General features: G+C 40.9%; 1 protein-coding gene across 2 annotated transcripts; it reads right to left on the bottom strand.

Moving 5' to 3' along the window:
• Positions 1-992: 992 nt before the first annotated feature.
• Positions 993-27,867, bottom strand: dse (dermatan sulfate epimerase). Of its 2 annotated transcripts, XM_085247902.1 has the most exons (6): positions 27,699-27,867; positions 23,159-23,624; positions 17,112-17,365; positions 9,988-10,227; positions 7,284-7,491; positions 993-4,313 (listed from the first exon to the last, which is right to left on the bottom strand). In XM_085247902.1, exons 2-6 carry the CDS (start codon positions 23,578-23,580, stop codon positions 2,567-2,569), a joined length of 2,871 nt encoding a protein of 956 aa, XP_085104028.1. In that variant the 5' UTR covers positions 23,581-23,624; positions 27,699-27,867; the 3' UTR covers positions 993-2,566. The 2 variants fall into 2 exon arrangements, with proteins under 2 accessions (XP_085104028.1, XP_085104029.1); XM_085247903.1 differs by lacking the exon at positions 27,699-27,867 and having other exon boundaries at positions 23,163-23,296.

Raw genomic sequence — 27,867 nt, 5'->3', positions numbered from 1 at the left:
TGGAAGTCAATAAAAGGCCAGCCAGTGATATTTCAGTTACATCAGCTACTGTCTTGAGGTAGGTTTTATTCCAAAACAACAACAAAACAGTGCAGCTGGAATATGAGAGCTTCTGAAGACTGCTTATCATTGTTGTCCGTGTGGACTCAGCAGATAATGTGACAACTCCAAATATTTCCTCCTCCACCACTTTCTGCTACAGTGTTTAGAGACAAGCTGCGCTCATGATGTGTGCAATGGAATGGCATTGTGGAGACTACGAATGAGGCAGAACAGGCATATTTCAGGGGGTGCCGGGGTCATTCCACATGTGTTCATCTGGAGCTGAACAATAACGCAAACAAGGTGCCAAAAAACAGCAGTTCCTCTAATGTCCAAAAAAGAAAGTCAACCACCCATTTTTAAACACACAAACATTTCACAGCCTGATAGAAAACATCAGTTTTGGCCTTTGTGGTTAATTTCTCCTTTCATAGCAACTGTATATTTTCAGGAAAGGCTCAAGGTTAGGGGTGTGGCTGCTTTATTGACATGTTAGTCCACACCTCTACTAACTAGCATCCCTGAATTAGACCACACAGACTGTTTGTACTTTTAGTATCTTTTGGAAAATAAACTTTTAATAGGACTATCTGACAAATAATATTGTGCATTGTGTGCTAGAGATGGTCCAAGAAGTCTGTTACCTAACAATAATTATCAGATGAATGTGTCTGTGCATTACATCTGTATAGTTTATAAATACAGCTTTGCTAGCTAAGCTATGATGTGTTAGTTGAGAACTTAGCACTGTGTATGGTCACTTCACTGGGCCAAACTCTAATGTTACACCAAATTACAACCCTGTCAGCCAACAGTACATGAAAAAATAAGTGATGTAACACACTGAAGTGTTGATCAGCATTTGATTCCACAGCTGTAATGGCGCAGTGGCCATAGTACTGCTCATACTGTAACACGCTTACAGGACACAACACACAGCGAATTGAAACTTCTGCATGTTCTAACTTTATTTACAAATGGTAAAAAAAAAAGAGAGACCAAAAAATATATTTTCGCTTTAACATAAAATATATACATTTACAAGTGTTGCTATCAATTCTGTAGAGCAAGACAAATCTCAAGTACAAATGTGGAGATGGCATTGTAGTTGAGAACACCTTCACACAGATCTCTAAAGCTCCACAGAAGCTTATTACATTAGAGGTGGTCTCCTCTTATCTTGGCAATTCAAACATTCCTACTTGGAATCACTGCTTTTCCTAAACAGACACTCATTACATCCCACAGAATTAAAGCCACTGTTAGAAACAGCCAGAGACTTCAAGAATACCCACATGGAAAAGACAAAACTCTTACAGTAAATGTTTATGTATACTGCATGTCTCATACTATGATTTTTCTGTGAGATGACAAAAAAAGACTACTGTTTTTTCCCATAAGTGTACACTCATTACCAGAATGCAGTCCTGATCTATAGATCAGTAATCAATAAGTAGCCCTGAGGTAAGTGTGTGATTTTGGGCAGTACAGAACTTTAAAATTTATATCACAATATTAAAGTCAACATTCCAAGATTGTTTTGTACACAAAAAAGTTCAAATAAAAATCTTCAAATGCTAAAAAGTTGTTTTTATTCAAATAAAACAAATTATTAGAAGTATATGTGGGTAGGGGCGGGGTTTAAAGTTTCTGCCAGTGTTTCACAAAGCTGACTCTCTGCCAATCCTGAGTCAGGGAATGTTTCTCAGACAAAAGCAACAAACATTAAATTAGCTCATGCAAATTAATTATCTAACATTACCATTTACTGTTTTTTATACATATAACAATTAGAAAATAAGAGTAAAATCTGGTATAAATTCTGTGCCTAATCAAAACATGGATCCATCCACTGCGGAAATAAGGGAGGAGCTGAAAGTACACCGTGGATACCTTTAGTGCCCTCCCACTGGCACATATATGCTGCTTCCTCTTTGTGCTTGAAATGAAAAATAAACACACCACAAACAAACTCTCTATTATTCTGATTCTGTATTTCAAGTTCATTATTTACCTGAGCAGTCTGACATCATTACAGCTTTCATCAGCCTAGCACTCTTTAACTTGGCGTTTACAGCTCCATGTGGGTATCGCAGTACGAGAAGATGTTATGGTCAATGTTTGTACCATGATTTCATTCTTGGCTTTGGAATTATTACACACCCGTGAGAATAAAAGCAAAAGTTGTGATATTACAACAATACAGGTGATAATAAGATGCGCTACAAATCATGAGATTAGGAGCAAAACTTGCCTGACTGATACCATCTGTAATGTTACAAGATGCTCATACTATGTGATGGAAGCTGGATTTGTGATTTAACTTTGTCTCACACCATCAACACTTTTCTTGTAAAATTAATCTTTGAACCTTCCACCTTTTTCCCATTTTTTTCTTGAAATCTCAGTTCTGTTTTATGGAACAGTGGCCTTACTATCCTGTCATAAGACCTGGCTCAGAGTGAGGTGTGAGGTCATTCAAACTGCACACGGATCAGCTGGCGTGCTCAGTACACTCGTGATGTCAGCACTGCGTGTGAGAGCAGGAGGAGTACAGGTACAGCAGGATGAAGCAGTCGATCAGAAGGATGCTGTAGAAACATCTCTGTGTGTACAGACTCCGACCCCTCTTAAAGCGAGTCAGCAGTACAGCCAGCAGTGAAAAGAAGGTGGCCATGTTCAGGAGGAGGAACAGGCGTATGTAGGAAGCCGTGCTGGGTAAACTGTCGCTTCCTGCTGTGGCGACCATGTGAACTTCCTTGAATTTGCGACCCTTGAAAAAGCCCCCCTTTCTGTTCTTGCGGCTGTCTGCGTAATCCACAAAGGCCCGCGTATCTGCATCGCCCTCTTCTGGACTGTCATCATATGTGCGCTTTGAAGTTCTCTGTCTCTCTTTCTTTTCGTTCACCTCAATCTGTGCAAAAATGTCAGGTAGAGTCTCTGAGAGCTTATCTCCGAGGTTCACTCTCTTCCCCCCCTTACCTTTGCTCTGTTTTCTGGACATAGCGAACATCTTCTCAATGGCTTCCTCCGTCTTCTTCTTGTCAGTGAACTGGAGGAGGCGCTCTGCTGTCTTTCGGAAGCTGACGGTGTTGAGGACCCGTCCAAGGATGTGCCTCTCCATCTGCTGGAAGACGGGCTTGACGTGTTGGAGGTTGTCCTCCATTAGGCTGACATATTCCTCCACTTCCTCCGGAAAGCTGCTAACCTCAGCTGCTTCCTTCTCAAATACGATCTTCTTGTTGTCCAATAGCACCATGGCAAAAAGTGCCTTGCTGGTGACCTCTGCAGTCAACAGGTAAATTGTGTAGATGTGTTTCTTGGTGGCCAGGTAGATATCGACCCTCTCATTATCCCCACGCAGGCTAAAGCTCTGCACATCCACACCTGGTCCAAAGAAAATGTAGGCCATCCTAGTGTGAGGGTACCTCAATGGCATTGTGACATTCACATAGTTGGAGCCATTATAAGGGTATCCTCGAGGGTAATTCCAGTAGCCTACCACCCCTTTGTTACTGTAGTTTGTGTCATCCATCCAGAACATCTTATATTTATCCTCCCCGTGTGATATAAACGCTCCATGAACACCATCTACCTTTGTACCTTGGAATGGCAGCTCTGTGTTGTGAAAGAAGGCACTCATGGCACGGACAGGGCTGTCAGGATCCAGGTGGATGTGGTCGACAACAAGCAGGAGCTGTGGATGAAGAAGGAGCAGGTTCCTCTGGACATTCCTGATCTTCAGTTCTGGATTGTAAGCAGAACGTCCTTCTCCTCGGATAAAGATCATGCCCTTCCTCTCTATAGCAGCTTCCACTCTCCCCTGAGCATCAGCAGCTGGCCCCACCTTGTACTTTAACCACTTGGAATCACAGGCTTCTGTAACCTGTCCAGCCCATGGCTTAAAGCAACTCCCTGAGAAGGCTGAGCTAAACAAAACCGCATTGTTCAACAAGGTATACTTTGGTCCATAGAGTGCCTCAGTGACGAACGGGACACCGTTGGGCGCAAACGTGAAAGAGTTCTGATCAGGGTGTTCGTGGCCGGCATTAAAGTTCCTCCACCCTTTAATCCACTCTTTGTACTTGTTCTTATGAACAATGTCGAAGATGGCACGTCCCCCCAGCTTCCCTGACTTGAAGGACAGAAAAGAGCTGTTGGCTTTGACGGGTAAAGCGCTTCCATATGTTACCACGCCCCAGTCCTCAAAGTAGTGGAGCTTGGGTGTTCCAAAATCTGATGGGGGTTTGGGGACCAGGCCTGGGTCATACCTGCAGAACCAGAGGACAGATATTATTGACCCCAAATCCAAAACGTTGGGATGCTATCTAAAATGTAAATAAATGTACCAATTCAGGAAAAATATTTCCTGAAATCAGGAAAAATATTTGCAAATTTTCAAACCTTTCAAGGAAAAAGAAATTGTCTGAAAATTTGAGCAAGACAATGCGAAACCACATCCATTATGTATATGAGTGGATTTTCTAAAATCAATGACTATGTCTATATTTCATCTTAAATATGTTTAACTGAGTATCAGACTCATTACACCATTTAAAAGAACCATCATGGACTGGGCTGTTGCTGGTGTTATTATCCTAGAGCAGTCATTTTTATTTTAAAAAAATATTAAAATATTAATTAATAGTATTAAAATGTTAATCAAGGTTAATTGAGCACATGTAAATGCAGAGACTGGCACTGTTCTACTTAATGCTGACCGCCAGAGAAGACATTAAGTACCTGGATGACTCACGTCAACAAAGTCACAAGAGATTCAGACTACAACTCAGTCGCAGACCAAAGGGCCCTGCACAACTGCTGTCACCACAGGATGAGGGTTGACCACATTAGCCCTGCAGAAGCAGGCAAAGGTACAGGAAGAAGCTCAAGAACTGTGGCACAGATGTCACTGAGGGAAACATCTCTCCACAGCTCCACTCCTGGTGGAAGGACATTTCACAGGTGGAACTTGGAGGCCCTGAAGTCTCTACACTTCTGAAATGGTATCAACAACCCAGTGTAAAAGCCTCTGTTTGTGCCTCTCATGATAGACCAAGACTGCATCTATCTTACAGAAGCCAGGAGTCATGTCAATGTCTTAGAGCCTGAACAGGGCAAAGTATGTCAAGTATGTGAGTGCGTTGATGTTTCCAAAGCAAACAGATCACTTGCCGCTAGGGATGGGTATCGAAAACTGGTTCTTGTTGAGAACCGGTTCCCACTGTTTCAATTCCTTGGAATTGTTTGCCATTTTTGTAAATGATTCCCTTATCGATTCCAGTCGCCCTGAAGGATGTCACCACATTGCGGAGCGTCATTTACACAGCGCGTAAGTGGCTCAAATGCTCAAAAGTTTGGTTATACTTTACGAGAACGGATGACAACAGGGCAACTTGCAATACTTGCAAAGTGGATATTTCATTTAAGGGAGGAAACACTACGAATATGCAAAAGCATTTGCTCACAAAACACACGATAACCTTAAATGAATGTCGTGTTTTTAATTCCGCTCCAGACTCGTGAATCTCAACCCAGCAGCAGCGGTAACGTTTGCACGTCCTCTCCCGTTAATGCCGCAGGTAAATAATCAACTAACAGTGCATATTATGTTAGCGCGATCTGCCTTATTACAAAACCTGCCATTACTGTGCATTTAGGTGACCATGATGAGAGAGACAGACAGAGTCTGGCTGGCTCAGATGCTGGCAGTGCTCACTGCAATCTACCGGTAGCGTCTCCTTTCAGGCCAGGATAGACGAATGTCACCGAGCAGTGACTGAGTTTGTGGTAAAAGGCTTGCACCCATTTGCCACAGCAGATGCCCCCAATTTTTGGTAAGTGAATGTGTTTAATTGTAGGCAGGGACATTACTGGATATTCTTGTGTAATTGCTACAGAATAATTTATGTTATACTTTGTTATTGCTACAGAAGAATATTTATTTTATTATTTTACATTTACAATTTTTTTTCCTGGGGACCCTGTGACACCCCATTGAAGAGCCGTAGGCTGGATCTCTTAAGATCTCACTGTTGGGTTTGTAAGGCCATGTTGCTCCTAAATTTCTATCTTGTTCAAAGAGAAGATATAAAACAAAGTTCTAAGCTATTCGACCTTAGTGTTCTCCTTTTTTAAAAAGAATCGATAAGAGAATCGATAAAGAATCGAATCGCTAAACAGAATCGAAAATGGAATCGGAATCGTGAAAATCTTATCAATACCCATCCCTTCTTGGGGCCATGCCTTTGCTAGATCTACCACTGGCTTCAGCCTCCTCTCATACACCAGGGGACTTTTAGTCAGAAATGATGTCTGACTCATTCTCACAAGGTGAGGAGAAGCTCATGTTAAGAGCTGCTGAGCCTCCAGGAACTGACCTGATCTGGTGCCCCATTGGTTATCATGATACATGTTATCTTGTGGTCTCACACAGCACTACAGCCTTAGAGGGAGGAATCTATAACCACCACTTCCCCGTGGAAGGGAAATGATCCAAAGGAATACCACGGGTCAAAAAAAGTCCAGTTCCTCCAGGTGTCCAGAGACTGAAGGCAATACTTCAACACTACCACTGGCCTGTTTTGGTCCTTCTGGGGGTCAAGGCCCAAGCTGTTGATACAAACCTGCAGGGGGCCCCAAGAAAGAAGCCCCAGTGGCTTCCACGACTTCTGTCAGTTTCCCCAGCAACTGAACAAACACAAGAAGAGTTTTTATGTCTAAGACAGTCTGCATCTGAGTAGGGCCGCATGTCAACTAATTATCCAAGTATAGAAAAATCTGCAAGCCTCTGCTTTCAAGGGAGAAAGCCTCAATACACTTGTTAGGTGTTGGTTAGCACCCAAAGGTCGGTGACCAAGGCCTTCCAGTAGCTGAAACGTTGCAGTGAGAAACAGCTGACAGCAAAACTTTGACAATCAGGATGTCAGGATCGAGTGCTGCCTTGCATTTCTCTCAGCTAATGCCATGCAGCCGCAGTTGGTGCAAGAATAATTAGTGGGTGCCTGTCTCATGCTCATTGCCAAGAGACTCTCATGGCCATCTGTCCTGTTAAATGGATGATCTTCCAGCCCAACATTGGCAAGTGTAAAAAAAGGCAACAATTTATCATATTATCCATTTAAATTTACATGAAAAATTGACCAAATGACCAAAAAGTGACCCCTGACAAGATGTGCAGAAGTGTATGTTAAAGTACTGTCACTAACAAAAAAACGATGAAATTAACCTGAGCAGCTTACCAAATGAACTCTGTATGGAGAGTACACCATCGCTGGCCTTTTCCAGCTTGCCCCGGCCCTTCCATTACCCTGTTTTGATGAATTAGATCTGCCAGCCAGTTTCCACTGCCATTACGCAACACATAGCGGTCCAAAAATACCAGCTGGCTCTCTGGCCCGTAGAACCAGTTATAGTTGGAATCTGCAATTGCTACAGTTCGCTGAAATCCTGGTGAGATGGTGAAAACACAAAGAAGATAAAAACACCATATTTCATTTGTAAAGGGTACACATGACAAATAAAATGTTGTACTGAGTGAGTTTGAGGTTTGTAGAGCCAAAAAATGTGCAAAAATAGCACTTTAAACACTATGAATTCTTTGCAAATTACAAAACTCAACCATGCAAAACTCATTATGAAAGGATCTGGCTTGTGATCACAAATGTGTAACAAAAGAGCATTCCCCATCTTAAACCTCTGTGGCCCAGCTCAGCTCCACACTAAGTGCAAATTGTTCACACAGTTTTGTTGTCTATAATTACATAAGGAAACTCTTGCTCTCTGTTGTTGAGAGGATTCTTAGAAACCCGTTATAGTAACTACAACATGTTATCACAGTAAATCATTTGTCAAATCCAAACACTCGGGAACTTATAGCACAAACACTGTCAAGGTAAGTCTCTTCAGACTTATAAAGCCCCTGCTTTCAGTGTAATCTACACTCAAACCAAAGTTAATGTCTTCATTTTATCCTTTGCACAGCAGTACTTAGATTAGTTTTACATTGGACCATGGGTAGAATTATATTTCTTGTATCTGTATAGAAATTAACCTTTCTTCATTTAACTTTAAGTAAACACTGCAAATGAACTGACAATAACATCTATGAGAACGTTGGTCATTTATATTTCAACTGACTGACTCTCTAATCCTGTCAACAGTTTTAGAACATACAAGCAACCATACAAAATACAAAGACACACAACAATCCTCCATAGTCTTTCAGCAACACCCACTACAACTGACCTTCCACCTTTTTTCATTATTCACCCTCCAGCTTGTACTTCAGCCTAGCCTTCATTTTGCTTGGGTGGCATCTGTTTTTAGGTGCACTCACACTTTCCTGACACAGACAACTCATAATGTCATGTTTGTCAGGATGATAAGAAGGTCTATCCCAACTCAGGAGATAGCATGGGTCAATCCCTGGCAATGCCAAATGCATGCATTGGAGTAGGTGTGATGGACAGGGCTTAAAGGGATGAAAGCGTGTGTACACTACAGTAAGCGTTTCGAGTGCTCAGGTAAACACAGAGGTTTTACACAAGTATCAATCCAGGTAACTGGAATATATGGCATGATGTCACAAAAATCATCTCCTTGGATAATGCCTGTCATAGATATATGGAAACTCAACAGCCCAAAAAGTTACTATTTAGAGCTTTTTTTAATAGCTCTCTGAGCTCAGCTGCTCTCATCCACCAGTAGACTCTGTGCTCTGGTGGCATTTTCATGCAACACATGATAAAAAAAAACCTGATTAAATAACATAAACACTGCATCTCCATACAACATGGTAATATACTACGCAAAACTACCCACACCAACCATCTCCAACCTGGATTTAAGTGTGATCACATAAATCTTATACGTCATATGAGTTAATGAGAGGAAAGACAAAAAAACACTACTCTGAAATTTTGGATTTAGTCATTTAAAAATCGCATGTCATTAAATTACATGTCAAAATGCTACTGACTTATTAGAAGGTTGTTATCTATTTCAAAATCTGTCTGGAAAAGTAGCAATGGTAAGTAAATCTGCCATTTATATAAAATAGCATATGGACATGCAATTTACATTACAGCACTTGGCATCTCTTCATTTGCATTCAAGACTCAGACTAATACTGGAACTTAAACTGACAGTTACTTCCTTTTTTCCAGCTGTCTTCTGACACTTTAGCTTCTTTAAACTGTGAAGCTTCAGCTTGAGCTATTGTTCCAATACACACCAACAACAGAACACAACATTAAAAACAGTGAACAATTAAGTAACATTAAACCTCTTATTATTTCATTAAGATCTCACAAGATCCCAAAAGAAAAACACAGACAGTTAGTGGACAGCGATCATTCAGGGTGCTCCGAGGCCAGTTTGGGATAATCTGGCCTTGTCTTCCTGTCTGGTAGGAGGAGAAAGCTGCTATTGTGGCTCTGAAGCTCAGGCTCTCCTGGTCAGTGCAATTAGAGGTGCTTTCTGGGTGCAGAATTGCTGCTCAGCTACAATATAGAAACTGTCAGCAATTGGCTGCAAAATGCCTGAGTTTGACCTGGGGGCCCCTCCTCCCACTGCTACCCTCGCCCTGACCTCCAGACAAACCCCCAGGACACCACAGATCCCCGCATGCTTCAGCACAGCTTTGTCAGACATCCAGAAAGGTAATAACTACACGCATGCATGCCCCATATCAGTTCAGAGGAGAGGGTGCTCTCCAGTGGGGCAGCCTGAGGTAATTTTCATGCCTAAGCTAACATAATGAGGCCTTTGGCTGGAAGCGTTCTAGTAGGCATAAGCCAGATGTCTAGGCCACTCATAGCTGAATAAACACTTCCTCACAGGTTACTGACTTTTTATGTGCTTGCCTAAATATAACCATTACAGTAAAAAATACAAAAAAATCACATAATTAATTTTGCTGGCAGTATGTGGTGTCACTTTTACCGGGCAGGATGGTCCTGTACAGAAAGGCAAAGTGTTTAAGTAGCCAAGAGTGGTCGAAGTGGCCGATGGCAAAGTGGCGTTGCACCAGGAACATGTACTGGAAGAGAGAGCGGGTGGTGTAAGTCCCATATGCTACTCCTTCATACAGGGAACCGTCGGTCACATCCTGCAGGAGAACCATGGACTTCTCCATGATGGACAGGACTTGCTTGGTCCACAGGTAGGCCTCCTGAAGGTAACCTGGAACACAGGAAGTTCAGATGGTGTCAAAAAAATCCAAAACTAAATCTAAATTTCAGTTCATGAAACAATTTCAGAGTTGACTCTGCCTGTTGATGGATCTGAGGGTGCCATCTAAAGAAAGCTTCCATATTTAGCTGTGGCTACATCACACAGCTATGCTACACTGTACTATATATACTCCTTTAGACATAAACACAGACCAGATCACACACACAGAATCTACTATGAGAACATGCAGCCACATAAACACTGTAGCCACAGTTCACTGAGGAATCACGGGCTGTCAGCAAACTCTGGTTGACACGCTCCCCACAACACCCCCCTTCTCTGAGACATGGTCCACCCACTGGAGCCATCCCTGAATGGGTTTGGTTTGGTTGGCTTTTGTGCACAGAGCAGGTATTTACAAGTCATTAAACAGAGACACAAAGACTACATTTACACAAACAGGGCTTAAACAGTGCTTACAAAAGTCCAGGAGCCAACTTCAGAGCTGTCTGTCACTTTAATATAATTAATGTCCACATCCCGTCATTTCACACATTTAAAAGGAAACTGCGATATAGAAAAGAACATAGATACATTTTTGATTTGATTTTGCTGTGAAATGAAGAAAGAAAGAAAAAATATATAGCGTTAGTTCAGGCAAGCCATTAAGTCAGGCTCTACCACAATCCTGGCAGATCAGCTGATGTCTGTCCCATCCCACATCAGCTGATATCCTTCTACACATCCAGTTGGCAAATTTCATACAGGAAACAGAGTTTAAGCCGCTTAAGTTTTCCAACAGTCACTGTACATCTGTATTCTGTTTTGCAACCTACTTCCACCCCAACTTCTCAAGGAAGAATCAGGCTTCTTTTTACTACAGTGAGGTACAGAGGTATTAATAATCACCATTCATGTATGATGTGACAGTTAAATGTTGTCCACAGAACATCCAGAAATCGAAAAGATGGCACACCACACAAGTCACTGTACTCGTACACCAACATTTACAAAAAGGGAAAAAAGGCTCTATGAGCATGTGAGCTCATACGCATGTACATAGAGTAGCTGTTATCACAGAGTCTAACGCTGTGGACAGCTGACCGACAGAGGGCACGACGCTCTAAGTGCTAGGAACCACAACTGCCAGCTCAGCCTTCAGAGCACTTTCACTCTGCACTCCAGAGGAATGTGAAACAGCAACTTTCCACTAATGCTCCTGGACTCGCCGAGCAATCCTTCAGTCTGTCTGGACAGCCGGTTAGTTTCAGGCAATACGGACTAAAATTAACATCTTGACACAAAAATGATCTTATCCCTGACAACAATATGTGAGATGTCACAAGGACATGTTCTTTTTGAACGGATGGATCAATAAATACTCGTCTAAAAGCAAGCGACAGAATGGTAGTCGCCTCGTAGCAACGCTTTTCTTTTTTTCAGCCTGGTGGCTTTTTTGAATCTGAAGAGGGAAGTGGAAGAAACACGAGAAAAATCCCCTTAAAGATCAAAAAGGCAGACATTAGCACTTACAGTAACACTATCAAATATTTGTGTGTAGGTGATTATCGCTCACAATCTTGAGTGCATCACTTCATGCATCAACGTTCAGAAGACAAAAAAATAAACATAACTCAGCCTTTAAGCTGCGACACTTGAATGAAAATAAAATTGATTTGGTTGCAGTTTTTTAACAGAGCTGTGTAGCTACTGAACAAATGAAGTAGTTCCAGTCCTTAAACAAAGTTTAAGCAAAGAAGAGATTATTGTTCCATGTTTTTCACATAAAAGCTCAAATGTCTATAAATAAACTCAGTATAACTCAAGCCACTCTTCTGTTGTTACATGTTTATTTTGAAAAAATGTCTATGTAAGCAGATCTGCCTCTTGTTATACTGATTAAAATTCTTTGACCCTGTGTGTCAAATAAATAATAAAATGACTTTTGGCCAGTTTTGACATCTGACCTGTAGGAATGGGCGTACACTGCTACGATGAAAACATCTTTAACTCATTCTCAAACTGGCAGCAGTGTGCAAAAAGCTTTTGTCAGATAACCTATGAAGAAAAAATATAGTACGTAGTTTTTGGCAGCGATAAATGGAAAGCTTTCAGTTATTCAGAGCCAGGACTGAATTTAATGCCATGCCTAAATTAAGCTTGAATTAAGCGCAGCGTTAGACATGACGCCTGAATGAAGCTGCTAAAAAAGAATCTTAAATAAAGCAGATTTTTGTTTTTTGGATCACTTAAAATCGATCATGTGTTGCCAAACTATTAGGAAGCAAAGTTCTTCACCCTAGTTAGTTTTTAAACTCACCTCTTTGCATGAGGTTGCTTGTAAATCACACTTGAGTGTGTGAATGTGTGTGTGAATGGGTGGATGATTGTGTATAGTGTAAAGCGCTTTGGGGTTCTTAGGACCAAGTAAAGCGCTATACAAATACAGACCATTTACCATTTAAGCAAAAATAAATATGTCATAAACAAAGCAACCAAGCTGAGGAAAACACAGTGTATTTCCTCAGTAATGCAGAGCAGGAGCAAAGTCATTTTTGGGGAGTAAAATGAAACCAAGCAAGACAAGGTCAGGTTGCAACTTTCCTGAGATGTCACAGAACTGTGTGCTTGTTGGTAACCTTTATGAAAAATGAGCAGAAATAAAACCACTGTGACCACAGTGGTTCTCGGCAATTGAGCTTAAATTTAGTTTACATCAGTACTAAATCTTAAACGCCAGAAAACAATTTGAGAACATCTTGATTTCCTTCCTCTTCTGCTTCACATACATATTTAGTCGATGGTGTTGAGATAGTGAACTGGAGTAATCATGGCAGATTCTGCAAAGGACATGCTCAAGATAGCGGGACCCATTTACTAACATGTGCAACACAAAAGAACTGCACAAAGAGTTTACGCAAAATCACCATCAGATGTATGACACAAACACACAGGACAAGTGTGTTCTTACTGTATGATTTGCGTATGATAGGGAACAGGACTCATTCCAAATCAACCACAGCCCATTTCTCTAAAAAGGATAGCTATAAAAGGAAATACACTGAACAAAAATATAAACGCAACACTTTTGTTTTTGCTCCCATTCCCCATGGGATGGACGTAGAGACCTAAAATTCATTCCAGATACACAATATAACCATCCCTCCCAAACAGTGGTCACAAATCAGTCCAAATGTGTGGTAGTGGGCACATCTGCTATATTGAGATAATCCATCCCACCTCACAGGTGTGCCACATCAGGATGCTGATCTGACATCATGAGTAGTGCACAGGTGTACCTCAGACTGCCCACAACAAAAGGCCACCCTGGAATGTGCAGTTTTGTCTCACAGCAAAATGCCACAGATGCCACAAGCAATGAGGGAGCGTGCATTGGCATGCTGACAGCAGGAATGTCAACCAGATCTGTCGCCCGTGCATTGAATGTTCATTTCTCAACCATAAGCCGTCTCCACAGGCGTTTCAGAGAATATGGCAGCACATCCAACCGGCCTCACAACCGCAGACCTCTTGTAACCACACCAGCCCAGGACCTCCACATCCAGCAGGTTCACCTCCAAGATCGTCTGAGACCAGCCACCCAGACAGCTGCTGGAACAATTGGTTCGCACAACCAAACAATTTCTGCACAAACTGTCAGAAACCGTCTCAGGGACGCTCAACTGCATGCCCGTCGTCCTCATCGGGGTCTTGACCTGACTCCAGCTCGTCGCCGTAACAGACTTGTGTGGGCAAATGCTCACATTCGATGGCGTCTGGCACGTTGGAGAGGTGTGCGCTTCACGGATGAATCATGGTTCACATTGTTCAGGGCAGATGGCAGCTGAGAATGTCCCAGTTCTTGCATGGCCAGCATACTCACCGGACATGTCACCCATTGAGCATGTTCGGGATGTGCTTGACCGGCGTATACGACAGCGTGTATCAGTTCCCACGACTATCCAACAACCTCGCACAGCCATTGAAGTGGAGTGGACCAACATTCCACAGGCCACAATTGACAATCTGATAGACTCCATGCGACGATGTGTTGCACTGCATGAGGCAAATGGTGGTCACACCAGATACTGACCGGTTCTGGGTCCCCAGACCCCCAATAGCGCAAAAAAATGCACATTCCAGGGTGGCCTTTTGTTGTGGGCAGTCTGAGGTACACCTGTGCACTACTCATGATGTCAGATCAGCATCCTGATGTGGCACACCTGTGAGGTGGGATGGATTATCTCAATATGGCAGATGTGCCCACTACCACACATTTGGACTGATTTGTGACCACTGTTTGGGAGGGATGGTTATATTGTGTATCTGGAATGAATTTTAGGTCTCTACGTCCATCCCATGGGGAATGGGAGCAGTAACAAAAGTGTTGCGTTTATATTTTTGTTCAGTGTACATTTGCACTGAAGAAAATAAAAAGAACCCTAGGTTTCTCTGCAGCACTGTAGCCAGGCCGATAAAAAAATAGTTGGGCCAAGTATCCCTTTAACCTGAACTAATGAACTAATGAACCGTGAATCTCTTCAAAGCTAAAATTTAAACCACTAGATAAGAAGTTACTCATAACCATCTCACATACGTAACATTATCTACAGCTACTTTCAGTAGCATTGATCGGTTGGAGACTCTTTCTCTTCAATTGATCTTTCTGAGTTGACTTCAGTAGTTCTTCCTCCAAACCATCAACATGTCTTTTAGACCCTATTCCTACAAGACTGCTCTGAGAAGTTCTACCATTAATTAATGCTTCAATGTATCGGCTATGTACCACAGGCCTTCAAGCTGGCAGTTAAATTAGTAGTTAAATTCTTACATGAAAAGCCATCACTTGACCCAGCTTTCTTAGTTAATTATAAGCTATAATATTTTATTAGAGCGATTACAGCATGCCGTAGGTGTTAAAGGTACTGCAGTGCGGTGGTTTGAATCATACCTATCTAACAGAATCCAGTTTGTTGTTGTAAATGTAAACTTAGGTTAAATATGGAATTCCACAGGATTCTGTGCGAGGAACAATTCCTTTTACATTACAACACATAGTGAGGTTTCACTCACTATGTGTTTATGCACCTCTCTGCATATAATCATTAGTAATTATTAATCTCTTAATCACTGGGTCTCTTCCACAGTGTGTCTTTATCCTATCTTCCGCTTATTGAGCCTGGTTCTGCCAGAAGTTTCTTCTTGTTGAAAGTGAGCTTTGCCTTCCCACTCTCACCAAGCACTTGCTCATGCGGGGTTTAAGTGGAGAAAGTGGCGACAATGTCGTAAGAGAGAATCCTGTACTGCTAGGACAGAAAGAAAGGAAAAAGCAAAACTGGAGAAACTTAAAAACACGGTGTCCAAAGTCTGAGGAGGAAACCAGAAAAGGGGCAGCTGTCTAACATATAAAGTGTAAAACCAAAACTAAAACTACAGATTCTGACACTGTTTTAGCAAAAACAATAATTTTGCTTGAGGGCAATCCCCTCACTCATATTTTGAACAGTCAGCAGGAGCTAACTAGCTAGTATGCTGCTTTCAGTCTTGTGTTCTCCCTACCACCCAGTCAGGTTAGGGTTGTGCATGTCATTCAGTTGCTTACCCAAAGGTGATTTTGTCCAGCTGCTGGATAGATTCCACATTGACTCTGACTATATGGCAGTCCTTCTACTCTAACAGGAACCTGCAGCAGGTCTAGTACTGCTTTATGTGCTACTACAAAGTTGTGCAGAACAAGAATTCAATGCATACATTTTCCATCTGCCTTCCAAGACGGTGGAAGTGAAGTTTACCTACATGATCAGAGGCTCAGACTGAGAGAAAAACATCATGGAAGCAGATTAAGTTGAAGACATGACAGCATGAAATGTCTCAATATCTCACAGTCGTGTAAAAAAACAAAACAATTGATCATGTGTTAGTGTAACCCATCCCCCTAAAGAATTCCCGGAATCAGACTTTGGACCATGTTTAACTAAATCCCTTCAACGAAATCCAGACAAATGATAATCGTCTAGTCAGGCTGCATTTTGCTTTGTTTCCAGGATTTCTCTCCAACTTCCAAACTATTTGTGGAAAAATATTTCTTCATAAAAACATTTGAGGCACACAAACAGAAAACAAAACAGAATTTTTTGTGGCTTTTTCCACAATTCAAAATGATCACCAGTGTGAGCAATAAAGTACAAATGGACAGCATCATTGGTGTTCAGTAAATAGATTCTACCTAAATCTGTTAATTAGTGCGAACTTTCTGTGGTGAATGTGTGCAGAAAACACCAGCGATTAGAGAAAAGGCTGCAAAAGCACACAAAGCACCAACGGAAATACAAAAATCATACAAAACACAACAGAAATATTTTGGGGAGAAACTAATGTGATGGAACAACTGTGGAAGTAACAGAAACCAAAACACACCAAGGATTGCACTGAAACACGCTTCAGAGGCATCGTCTGTGTTACGAAGGAGAAAAGGAATCAAGATAATGTGTGTTTTAATCACACAATTCGGCAGAAGACTGTAGATAAATGTTTGCTATAGACCATTTATTGTTAGTGTGTTTCTTCAGGAGCTGTTTCTCCCTGTTTGTCTCCACCTTTTACACCATGGACAGAAAAACTTGCATGTGAACATGGCAAAAAAACCCATTCATGGGGTCTGTGTGGACACAGTGGAGGATTATAAATACCTTGGTCTGAACACTGACAATAAACTGGACAAAACACAGAAGGCCTAAAAAACCCCAAACGATTTATTTTTCCTGAGAAGTTCTTTAATATCTCAATGTTTTATGATTCTGTGGTGTGCTGGCACAGCAGACTGAGAATAACATACAGCAACAAACTCAAGAAACGGATCTGCGAAGCCAGAAACGTAACCATCACACACTTACCCTGCATCATGTAAACCAGACTTCCTGTGAGCAGAGCCACACAGTTGGTAGGCTGATGGTTGTGTAGGTACTGAAACCCCCACCCTCGGACGTAGGACTTCTCATACATCAGGCGTGATGCGTTGCCGATCACCTGCAGGAAACGTTCCTGCTGGCCCTTGTTCAAGTACTCATACAGGAAGTCGTAGGCAGTGGCAAATCCAACTAAAGAGTGTGCAAGAGGAACTTCATCCCAGGGAGCGTCTTTAACAAGCCTGCAATACATAGATCAGACAAACAGAAGGGAAAGCATCAGCAAGTGGAAAGAAATTGCAAGTATGAAATTTTCACTCTTTTCAACGAAATCCTGGCAAATGGCTTCTAATGAACGAGAAAGCCTTCCTTTGCAAAGGCTTTTAATTAACATAGCAGCTGTAAAAGGGCTGGTCTCTTTGAAAGCAAAATAAAGACGCTAAATAGGATTTATCAGCAAAATTACAAGTGTACCAACAAAACGAGACATTAGAAATGCAGCGTGGGTAGATTCTCTCCAGGTTGGATCTAAGACTGCTGACGTGTGAACTGCAAAGTGTTACTTTTGAGAAAAAAAGTGAAAGCAACCATTCTGTTCAGGTTAATTAAAGGGAACTGAACTACAGATGTGTGGACTGCATTTTAACAGCCAATAATTGACATCATGGATTGTGCTGAGATCTACACAAAGGCTGTCTTAAGATCTAAACCGGACTAGAGTCCTGTTATCACCTCCAGTCTAGCTGCAAGGATAAATCACTAAACACTAAAGCAACAACAACAACAAATAATAGAAATCTGTTCATCTCAACTGAAAAAACCTCCTGTGTAAATTTGAATTGTGGTAACTAAGAATCAGTTTGCACCTCTGTTGTAGAGAGTGGGTCAAAAGAGGACAGTAGGCAGCATTCCACTTCAGTGCGACACAAAGTAAGCACAGGGTGTAGCATCCTAAATACTGTCATTTTGGGTAATTTGACTAACCATCAAGCCTAGTTTGTTGACTTTCACTGTAGTTGTACTACCTTTCACAGAAATTTATAATGCTGCTATAATTTCATTTTTCAAGCTTTGGCATCTGCAGTCTACAAAAACATCCAGTACTAGTTGGAGCAACGTCAGCAACCAGGCTACAAAGAGTCCAATCTGCTGCAAGTGCACGCCATGAAAGCATACTTTTCTTTGCATTGACTGAAAATGGCACATGAGTAGTGGGGTATCCCCTGTCCTGCAGCCCGTTGTGCATTAGACAATTTCACTACTATCGTAACACACTATATTGCTATACTGAATTGAGGTTTTCCAATCACTTCCATGGACAAAAGTGTATAAAATCACTGGGAATTCCAGTGTGGTACAGTGATAAAATGCCACCTGTGCAACAAGTCCAGTTGTGAAATCTCCTCACTATTAAATATTCCACAGTCAACTGTTGGTGGCGTCATAACAAAGTGAAAGCGACTGATTTTATGTGGTAGGCCACATAAAATCAGTCAGCAGCTGCTGAGGTGCATAGTGCTCTTAATGCTTCAGCATAAGAGTACCAACTTTGGGGAAACAGTTTGGGGATGGCCACTTCCTGTTCCAACATCACTGTGCACCAAAGTAAAGTCCATACATACATGAATGAGTGAGTTTGGTGTGGAAAACTTGACTGGCCTGCACAGAGTCCTCACCTCAACCCTGACAGAACACCACTGGGATCAACTAGAGCAGAGACTTCGATCCAGGCCTTCACATTACCGGTAGTCTCTAACCTCAGAAATGCACTTGTGCAAAAATGATCAAAAATTCCCATTAAAACTTCTAAACTTTGTGGTTATGTATGTATAGGTAGCTCTGCTTTGTGGTCTATGGACACACACTATTGAGCCTTCGCAGAAACCCCCAGCTGCCCCAATTACACACTTGATAAAATGCATTAATGGTATTCTTCCTTCAGCTGGATCCTTAAATTTATATTCATTCATTTGAAAATCAGAGCTTTTTTTATTTTTGAAATCTGGCCAAAGGACAAAAAAGAAAAGAGAATAAAAGTTACTGCAAACTTAGAGTTGGACTTGATATTAAATTATGCCAAAACACACTAGTTTTGATTTTATATATTTCTCTTGTTTGCTTTTTATTCCACTATTTTTATTTTATTCCGGCACACATGTACAATGACAATAAAAAAAAAACACACACACACACGCACCAGAGAGGCAGGCACCATTCTGCCACAAAGTAGAAGCTCTTCATTGGAACATGGTTGTTGCAGGCGTAATTGAAGGTCATGAATACCACAGCTGACTGATTCCTGGAGCCACTCTGCAGAGGCCCCGAGAGGTTCAGTGACCACAATAAAAGTGCGGCCAAGTAGAAAACTCACAGTGTGCTCTTAAGACGTGAAAACACATGCTCAGTGGCTTTTCTTTTCTGCACTGTGGCACACATCCTAATGTTGTGAAAAATGCCCTGTAAATTGCACTAATGCCAATCTGGAAAATCCCCCTGGCCCTGTTCAGTGGTTGGAGGGAACATGGCAACCGTGCAGTGGAATGAGAAGGATTAAACTGTCCCTTTAAAGAAGAATTCACCTGAGATTCTCTTTCTGTTCTTGTAAAACTGAGCACCTATGAAACAACAGGAATGCTTTATAACACACAAACTGACAAGTTTAGATAAGGGAGAAACATAATTCTGCTGTGAGTGACACAACAGATAATGATGTTCCACCACTGGGAACATGTACTGCCAAGAATCTTGAGCAGCGTTTGTATAGTAGCACGATGAAGACAGTTAATTATCACATTTATCAATTTTGACATCTTTAATATTGAATGCTGATTTCAATAAATGAAAAAGAAAGACAAATTAGGCTTAGAAATATGGACTTATTCTCCACATCTGAAGTCCTTTGGGGAGGAAATGATGCAGGGAAGAAAATCATGGGTGGTGCACAAAACCTGCTTTGAAATTTCTAAGAAACTGGAGCAGTCAAAAAACACTCGTCGGTCACTAGGACTTGCAATATTGCTATAGCTTGTTTTGTATTTGTATAATATTAATTTGGAAAACTTTTTATTGCAAATGTATTGTTTGTGAAGTGAACCAGGTGTAAAACATCTATGGTGTCTGTTTCCATCCTAATGATGATCCAGAGAGGGCATTTTAACTGGCACGGTGACACAGTACGATAACATAAAAATCTAAAGACCACCAGTAGAGGAGACTTTGATTTAACTGTGCTCTTTTGCTAACTTTTGCATGTCTAAGTCCTGCTAAACCTTTTTGGCTAATTAGAATACATTAGAATAAATTAAAAACCCTAGAAAAAAAAGTACATGGTTCTATTCCATTCACCCTATATTTACTGAGGACTATCTCACAAGTATCGACAAAGTGATCTGCAGCAACATTACAAACAATTTAATTGGCTCTGAAAAACGAGTCTAAGTCTTCTTTTTCCCCAGCTTCTTTGGTTTACCGAAATACATAACTTGACACGCCCCCAACCACTGGTAAAAAAAAAGGAAACTCAAACTATACACAAGAATTTCCCAACATTCCTGCAGGACCTGCTGATTTAAATCTTGCTTATTAACACTGTTTACACCATTAATAGTCAAAAACTGCAGAGGTTGAGCAAACTGTTTGAAAATGTAAGAGAAGCAAGCACTGAGATGGTGATGATTAACAAATATTATACAGGTAGAGAGCCTGACTCCTGCAAGATTGTGAAGCCACTATTTCCATATATGAAAGTATTTAAGCACCACTTCTGATTGGTTTTAGTCTTTCAAACAGAATGTGTGTAGAATTGGAAGCGGTGAATGACTTTAATCCACTTTTCAGCCTTTTTGCATTTGCCAGCCAGAACTGATGGCCATTGAACTCAATCGAATTGTTAGGGAAATAAGGAAGCACGGCTACTGGCATGAAGTTCAGTCATGGCTGACTGTGAAAAGCCTGAGGATTGTCCAGGCATTGGCTGAATGGATGAATTCAGCTGACTTGCTAATGTTTTTCTCACAGTAGGAAATGTGGCGAGGTGGAAAATAAAAACATAGACATGCATGTGTTTATATCATTTCGATTTTAGACTGACACATTTCCGAGTGGCTAGTCTAAATTTACCCCTGAGAATTTTGGTTGCCAATAAGTCTTGACTGTTATAATTAAACTTGAAAGAGGTTTTGGAGCTAAAGAAATATAGCTTTGTACAACGACTTTGGGACTAAGCAGAACATTAGTTTAGATCACTTTGTTTTCACATTTTAAATTAAGTTCAATTTAGTTAAAATTTGTTTATATAGCGCTAAATCACAACAGCAACCACCTCGAGCTTGAGCCGGATAATACTGTAAATTAGAAAGCAGACACAGAAGAAACTCCAACAATCATGCGACCCTCTCTGAGCAAGTACTTGGTGACAGTGAGAAGGAAGGAAGCCTCTGACAGATCAAGGCTCAGGTAGAGGCAGCCATCTGCCACAACAGGTTTAGGGTGAGTGACAGGACATTTTTAAAAAAAACCCACACACTTTCTGTTGAATCATAATACGAATGAATAAAAAATAAATGCTATGACCCAGTCACATAGTTTATCAGTAGCAGGAAGGCAGTGGAGTGTCCAAAGAAGATGCTGACTGCAGTAAACAGTTAAGTTTGCTAAGAAAACCATTTAAAGCCTAAATTCAGATGACTGGATTTTAGAGGTTTTGAGTACTTTTTCCATTTAGCTGTGTTATCATTCTTAAAAACTGTTTGTGACCAAATAGTTTCTGTTTGTTTTCTTCCTGAATTAAATTAACACAGATACACTGCTGTGGAAAAGTATTTCCCCTCTCCTAGTTTCTCATTTTTTGCAATTTGCCACACTCGTTTAGTTGTCTTTGTTGATGATCTTAGAGTAAATATGAAATGTCGTTTTTTATTTATTAAGGGAAAAATGCTATTCAACTCTACCTGGATACCTCTACCTGAAAAACTGACAGTAATATGTATATTTAATTATTAGTTTGGGGAAGTATGGATGAATTTGGCTTTGTTCACCCTCAAACAAAATGCTCCTGCAACAAACAGAATGTAACTCTGTGAAAAGCACTGAATTGATACTTAGAGAAACTTCAAAGCCTGAAGAACGTAGCAACCTATCGTCACCTAAGATAATATATGCTGTGTTCAGAGTTGATATAAACAGCTCATTGCTGTGGTTTCCTTTGCACATCCAAAATAGTCATCATCATACATTCTTACCTAATTTGACATCAAAGTGCTGATATGCAGCAAAGCTAAAATCCCTCTGCCATGTTCAAACCAACGATAATAATGAGCCCTATGGCACTGATTGTGTATACTCTGCAGCTCTGTTCAGCCACTCAAACACTAAGGTTGCATATGTCATAACCACACAATCATAAGTTCCATACAAAGGTGGCAAATGTCGTGTCAAAACTCCCTGAGAATTACTTAGCCTTGTGTAAACTGAAGCAAACATATGATGGAAACATATTCTCTAGGATGAAGTGTACATCATACTAAAGCAAGAGCTCCCACAGCTGGATTACCAAGTTGAAAACATGGGAAATACAAGAAAGATTGGTTAGGGAAATGACTGTAGCTTAGCCTGATGATATGCAATACAGAGGAGAACTAACCACAACTAGAGGCAGTCCCTGTCAGGTCACCTGGACCCTGAGCTTCAGTCACAACCCAGGCCTGAACTATTCAGCCCACATCTGAATATTTCATTTCCTCTCACTTGGGGTGAGGGTGGGGGTTGTTTGGGCAAACAGCTGCTAAACATATTTCCTGGACTACAGACTTATCGGCCCACAATGCATCTTTACCACAAGTCTTCCCACAAAGAAGGACCGGAACACTCCAGAGAGGGGACTGACTAAAAAGCCACTGACAGCAGTGGTTTAGCATTAAAGCTGCATTGATGAAGATGTAGGGGTGGGGAAGAGATATCGAGTAACATCTGTAAACTGTAAACAAAAAGTTTCAGTCACAGTCACAGTCACAAGTAAAAAACAACAGAAAATATACCAACTAGGCTGGGCTGCCATCCTCTCCATGTAGTCCTTGACCAGATCGAGGGCCCCGGCCCTGTGTGGGTACAGCAGGCAGAACATGGACAGGACGCCCAGGTTGTTTCCATAAACCTCATTCCAGCGGGCGCTGAACTCGGCCGGGCTCCAGGGGGGCAGGTACTCCTCGGGGTGCTCTAGCATGGTCTCCCCGGCCTCACGGATTCGTCTCGCCATCTCTTGGTGAGTCCCTGCAGCTGCGTACTGCAGCTGTTCCACATCCCCACGGCTGAAGTACAGCATGGGATGACCATTGTAGTTGCCCCCCATGAAGGGGATTCCTCCGCTGGGGTCCACCTCGGCTACAGCTGCCAGAGAGAGCAGGGGCCACAGAAGACTTATGAAGAAGACAGTGGGCGCCCCGCGGGTGTAGGTTCTCATCCTCTCATCGGAGACTGGGCTGTGGCATTGCCGAAGGAGCTCAGCTGAGAAGGGGAAGGGGGAGAAAGATTTGAGAAAGCCGGCCCATATTCTGCAGAGTTTTTTTTCTCGCAAAAGCCCTGCATTCCTTGAATAATTAGATACAGCTGTAGGCCTGATGATCCGGCCTTTCCATACTGATGGAGAGGCAGCAGTGTTTAGAAACGATCAGCACTGTCTGATAGAGTAGGACTTTATCGTTTCCAAGAATTTAAGAATAGCCTAAAATTTCCATGAAACACCGCCTTACCTTCTCTTAAACCCACAGGATTTAAGTCGGCGTTGCTATTGTCAGACAAGTCTTGCCATGCACACCCAGGCCAGGCCAGAGGAGCAGGCCCTAGAGGTCATAAATGGCCCATTACTGCAGTAACATTAGTCTGGTTCACTGAAACACGCTTTAAACCAAAATGGTGTGCTTTACAGTGAGACTGTGCTCCAAACATGAGCGTAAATTCCATGACCTTAGAGGAGCTTTTGGCAAAGCCCCAGTGGAAAAGCATTTGGTAGTGATTTAAAAGACGTCTAGACTGGAGTCCGTTCTAACAGGCTGAAAGTGGACGTGCATCTTATAAAGAAAGAAAATTCAAGCCGGAATGTAAAACTGAGTCTCCTCCTGGAATTAATTCTGACATTTGACCTCAGGAGGCGTCACATTCCTCTGTGGTGAACACGAAGGTGGAAGATTTATACCAAGGACCAAGCAGAACAGAAAACTTTTTTTTTTCTTAAGCTCTCTATCTTATGGTTTTCATTAAATTCAGGCTCAGTCAGGACAGCTGTAGTCAACAGAAGATTGTTATAAAATTAGAGCTACCAGAATAAAAAATGATAATAATATTATTTATATTGTTATTTGGCAGATTCTTTTATATGTTTGTTTACAATTGGCATATTATACAAAAAAAATATTACATAGTTATGATAATGCTTTTATGTTGATATTTAAGGTTTAATCACTGCTATTTCTGTCTATTTCTTTTTGGCAGCAGCAAAGCACAGAGCACAGCTGGCATCAGTGACAACAGTTCTCATATAAATTAGGTCAAAAAAAGGATGAAAAGAGGAGGGCAGAGGTGGGTTGCAAAGCGGCTTGCTCAGCTGATGTGTACAGTCTAGAGCAGGTTAACTAGCGTGCCCCGTATGATATTTGCCAATTGAATGTGTAGAAAAGTATGAGTCGAGCCATCGACTAGTACGGGATGACCTTAGAATGAAACGAGCTGATTGGCTGGGACTGCAGCTGAGCTCTGACTTCTATGTTTTATCACTGCTTTACAACATGACTTTTTTTTTATTTTGTAAAAGGATAAAAAGCATGTGATAGTTAAGATATCCTACTGTAACTGAATGTAAAAACATAATCTGCAAAATGTGTATTGAACACAGTGATTAAGATATTTTATTTCCTCTGTTTTAACGGATAATCATTCCTTGGTGAGGGGTGTGTATGTCATGGTTGCAGCTTTTCAGAGATGATTGCCTTCCCTCTCCATTTAACATCACTGTAGATTAGTGATGGGATTTCCAGCTCTTTTTAGAGAACCGGCTCTTTCGGCTCCGAACCGGCTCTTCAGGTTGTTTTGTTGCTTTAATTAATTTATTATTAACAACAATATAAAATTATGCACAAAAGGAATTACTAATGTAAAAAATGTGTTTTTATTTATATATGTTTATATATAAATATATGCAGTGGCCCCTAGAGACAAAGCACTACAAACTCCAAAACACATTTCTAGCGTTAACTGAACTTCCAAAACAGAGCTACCTAGATCACTTAAATTACACAATTGAAAGCATATGTGTATTGTTTGTGTATTTATACACAAGCACTCATATATATTCAAATAATTTTTTAAAAATTGTTCATTTACCTGTTACTATCACACACCAAATCCGGTCGTTGGTACTTGCTTGGAGTTTGTACATGTTTGTACATGCTTTGTTTCTAGGTCCACCGTAAATATACTTTTATTTATTCACTCCACATAAAATGTAATAAATAAATCATATAATACAAAAACAAACTATTCACATTTCAACTTTTAACTATTTAATTTTTCAGCTTTTTCCTTTTAAACAAATTTAAAGTGAAACAACACAAAACACTGCAAACCACAACACAATTAAATATAAATTAAAATATGAAAACAAAAAGAACATGCATATTCTCTGTCATATAGGCCTGCATGAATAAACTTTCTGTATCCTTTAATCATCCACAACTACTTTCTGTTGCGGATGACTACTATACCTTTCTAATGTGACGTTGTTGTCCCTGGCTCTCTTTCTCTGTCTCTCCCTCCTGCTCTGTTCCTGTACTACTGAGTGTAACTACCGGCCCTCCCCACTCTTCCCAGCGCAAGCACACGGCCCCAGTGCGGAGTGAAGTGAAAAAAAGATAAGGAGCCGGTGTTGTGCCAAAAAGTGATTTCCGGTATTTGCCAAAAACTGATTGCTCGTATTTAAACTGCTATAAGTAACTTGTTGGGCTATACTATGTGAAACATATGTCAAATGCATCCCTTATGGATGACAAAGTCATCTTAAGCCACAAACAACATTCGTGTAACAAGGTAGAAGCCGCAATCAGTTTTTGGCAGTGACTTTTATACAACCTTTATTTATGCAGTTAAAAAAAATCTCATTAACATTAAAATGTCTTTTGTAAGAGTAAGTTGGCCAAGAGGACAGCAGAAATGGCAGCAAATATTACAATAGTTCTGTAAAAATATTTTAAGTGGGGATAAAGGACCGGATTGGTTATAATGTAAGTACAATAACACAGAGTTGTAAAGATACTTGAAAAACGGATAATTTTTTAATTCTCTATATAACCCCTTTGTAAACCCTGTTCACCGAAGTCTATTTACGAACATACCTAAAGATATTACACATAAAAAATACACAGAAACACTGGGACTCAGTTTTTGGCAGACAATCACTTTTTGGCACAACACAGGCTCGAAAGAGCCATTTCGTTCGCGACCGACACATCACTACTGTAGATTTACTTAATTAAGAAAAACATTTCTCCATTAAGAAAACAATGGATAAATCAGGTGATAATACCTGAATATATGAAACGAATCTGAGCTCTGAACTGAAGGCTTCACTGCTTTAAAGCCATCTGAATTGGCTAGGTTCATCTAACAGAAGAGCACCAGGGCTGAGTAAAGCCAAAAGGAAGTGCCACCTGTGGTGTCTCCAACCGAAAATATAAATATAATTTTAGATTTTTTATTGACTTATTTAAAGGTTAAGTTATATAACTAAGTTATATAGCTGAATTTGCACTGATCATATTAAAAACCTAGCCTGGTAACAGTGATCTATTTTAAGAAAAGTAAGAAGGTTTTTTAAATTATACCAGACCTTTCATCTTAACAGATATTTTCCAGTGTTATTAACAATTTCCCCAATTTACAGGAAAACTAGGCATGGCCTGAGTGTTGGGCTTGTACTTCTCATGTAATTGCTCACATTTGTATTTTGGCAGCATTTTACTCCGCTCAGTAATTTTCCACCGGCTGATACCTTTGGCATTTTCTCATATTTATTACGTTGGTTTTTTTTCGGGTTTGTTTTTATGTTACCTTAGCACATCTTTACAGCCGTAATAAGACAAAGTCCTGGACGTTAGCTCGTTATCAACACTAGCTAATTCCAGCGTGAAGTACGCCAAGAATGACGTGCTGTTTAATAAATTATTAGAAAACAGTCATAACTTTTATTCCGTATTTTTCCACGGTCACGCTCAGGTATGAAGCTGAGCTGCCTCCTCTGGTTCATGTTTGTAAGGTAATAAGGTACGGTAAAAGTAACGTTAAAATTTTTAAGCTAACTTCTCGCTCAAAGAGTTTCTGCGTTTCATTAAACCCCAAAACCAGCCGACACAAGCAGCTGTGCTTTCAGGAAACACCCCCCATCAACACAATAGCACCGACACTCGCGGAAATATTCGTTTTCGGTGGTACTGATAATCCAGAGCCACGCACAAAGTCGCCTTGTTCGTGCGTAGCCCACCAAAAAGATTTAAGGACCTCTCAAATGTGTGTGGGGGGGAGAGTCGTTACCTGTCAGAAGCGGCGCTCACAATCCGTATGTCACTTCTTCCAGCTGTCATCTCACAGCAGCAGGTTTCAAAAAGATGATTGATACGGCTGAAAGGCAGAATTTAATAATCCCTTTTTTTTCAAGAGGAAACACAGAGAGAGGAGGGAGGTATGTGTGAGTGCGGAGCCA

This window comes from Mchenga conophoros, linkage group LG15, assembly GCF_057382185.1.
Source record: "Mchenga conophoros isolate Kocher_MC1m ecotype Shallow Benthic linkage group LG15, M_conophoros_male_GT1.1, whole genome shotgun sequence".
NCBI classification, from domain to species: Eukaryota; Metazoa; Chordata; class Actinopteri; order Cichliformes; family Cichlidae; genus Mchenga; species Mchenga conophoros.
Note: the sequence above shows the minus strand (reverse complement) of the source record. Positions and strands in the feature narration are given on the sequence as shown.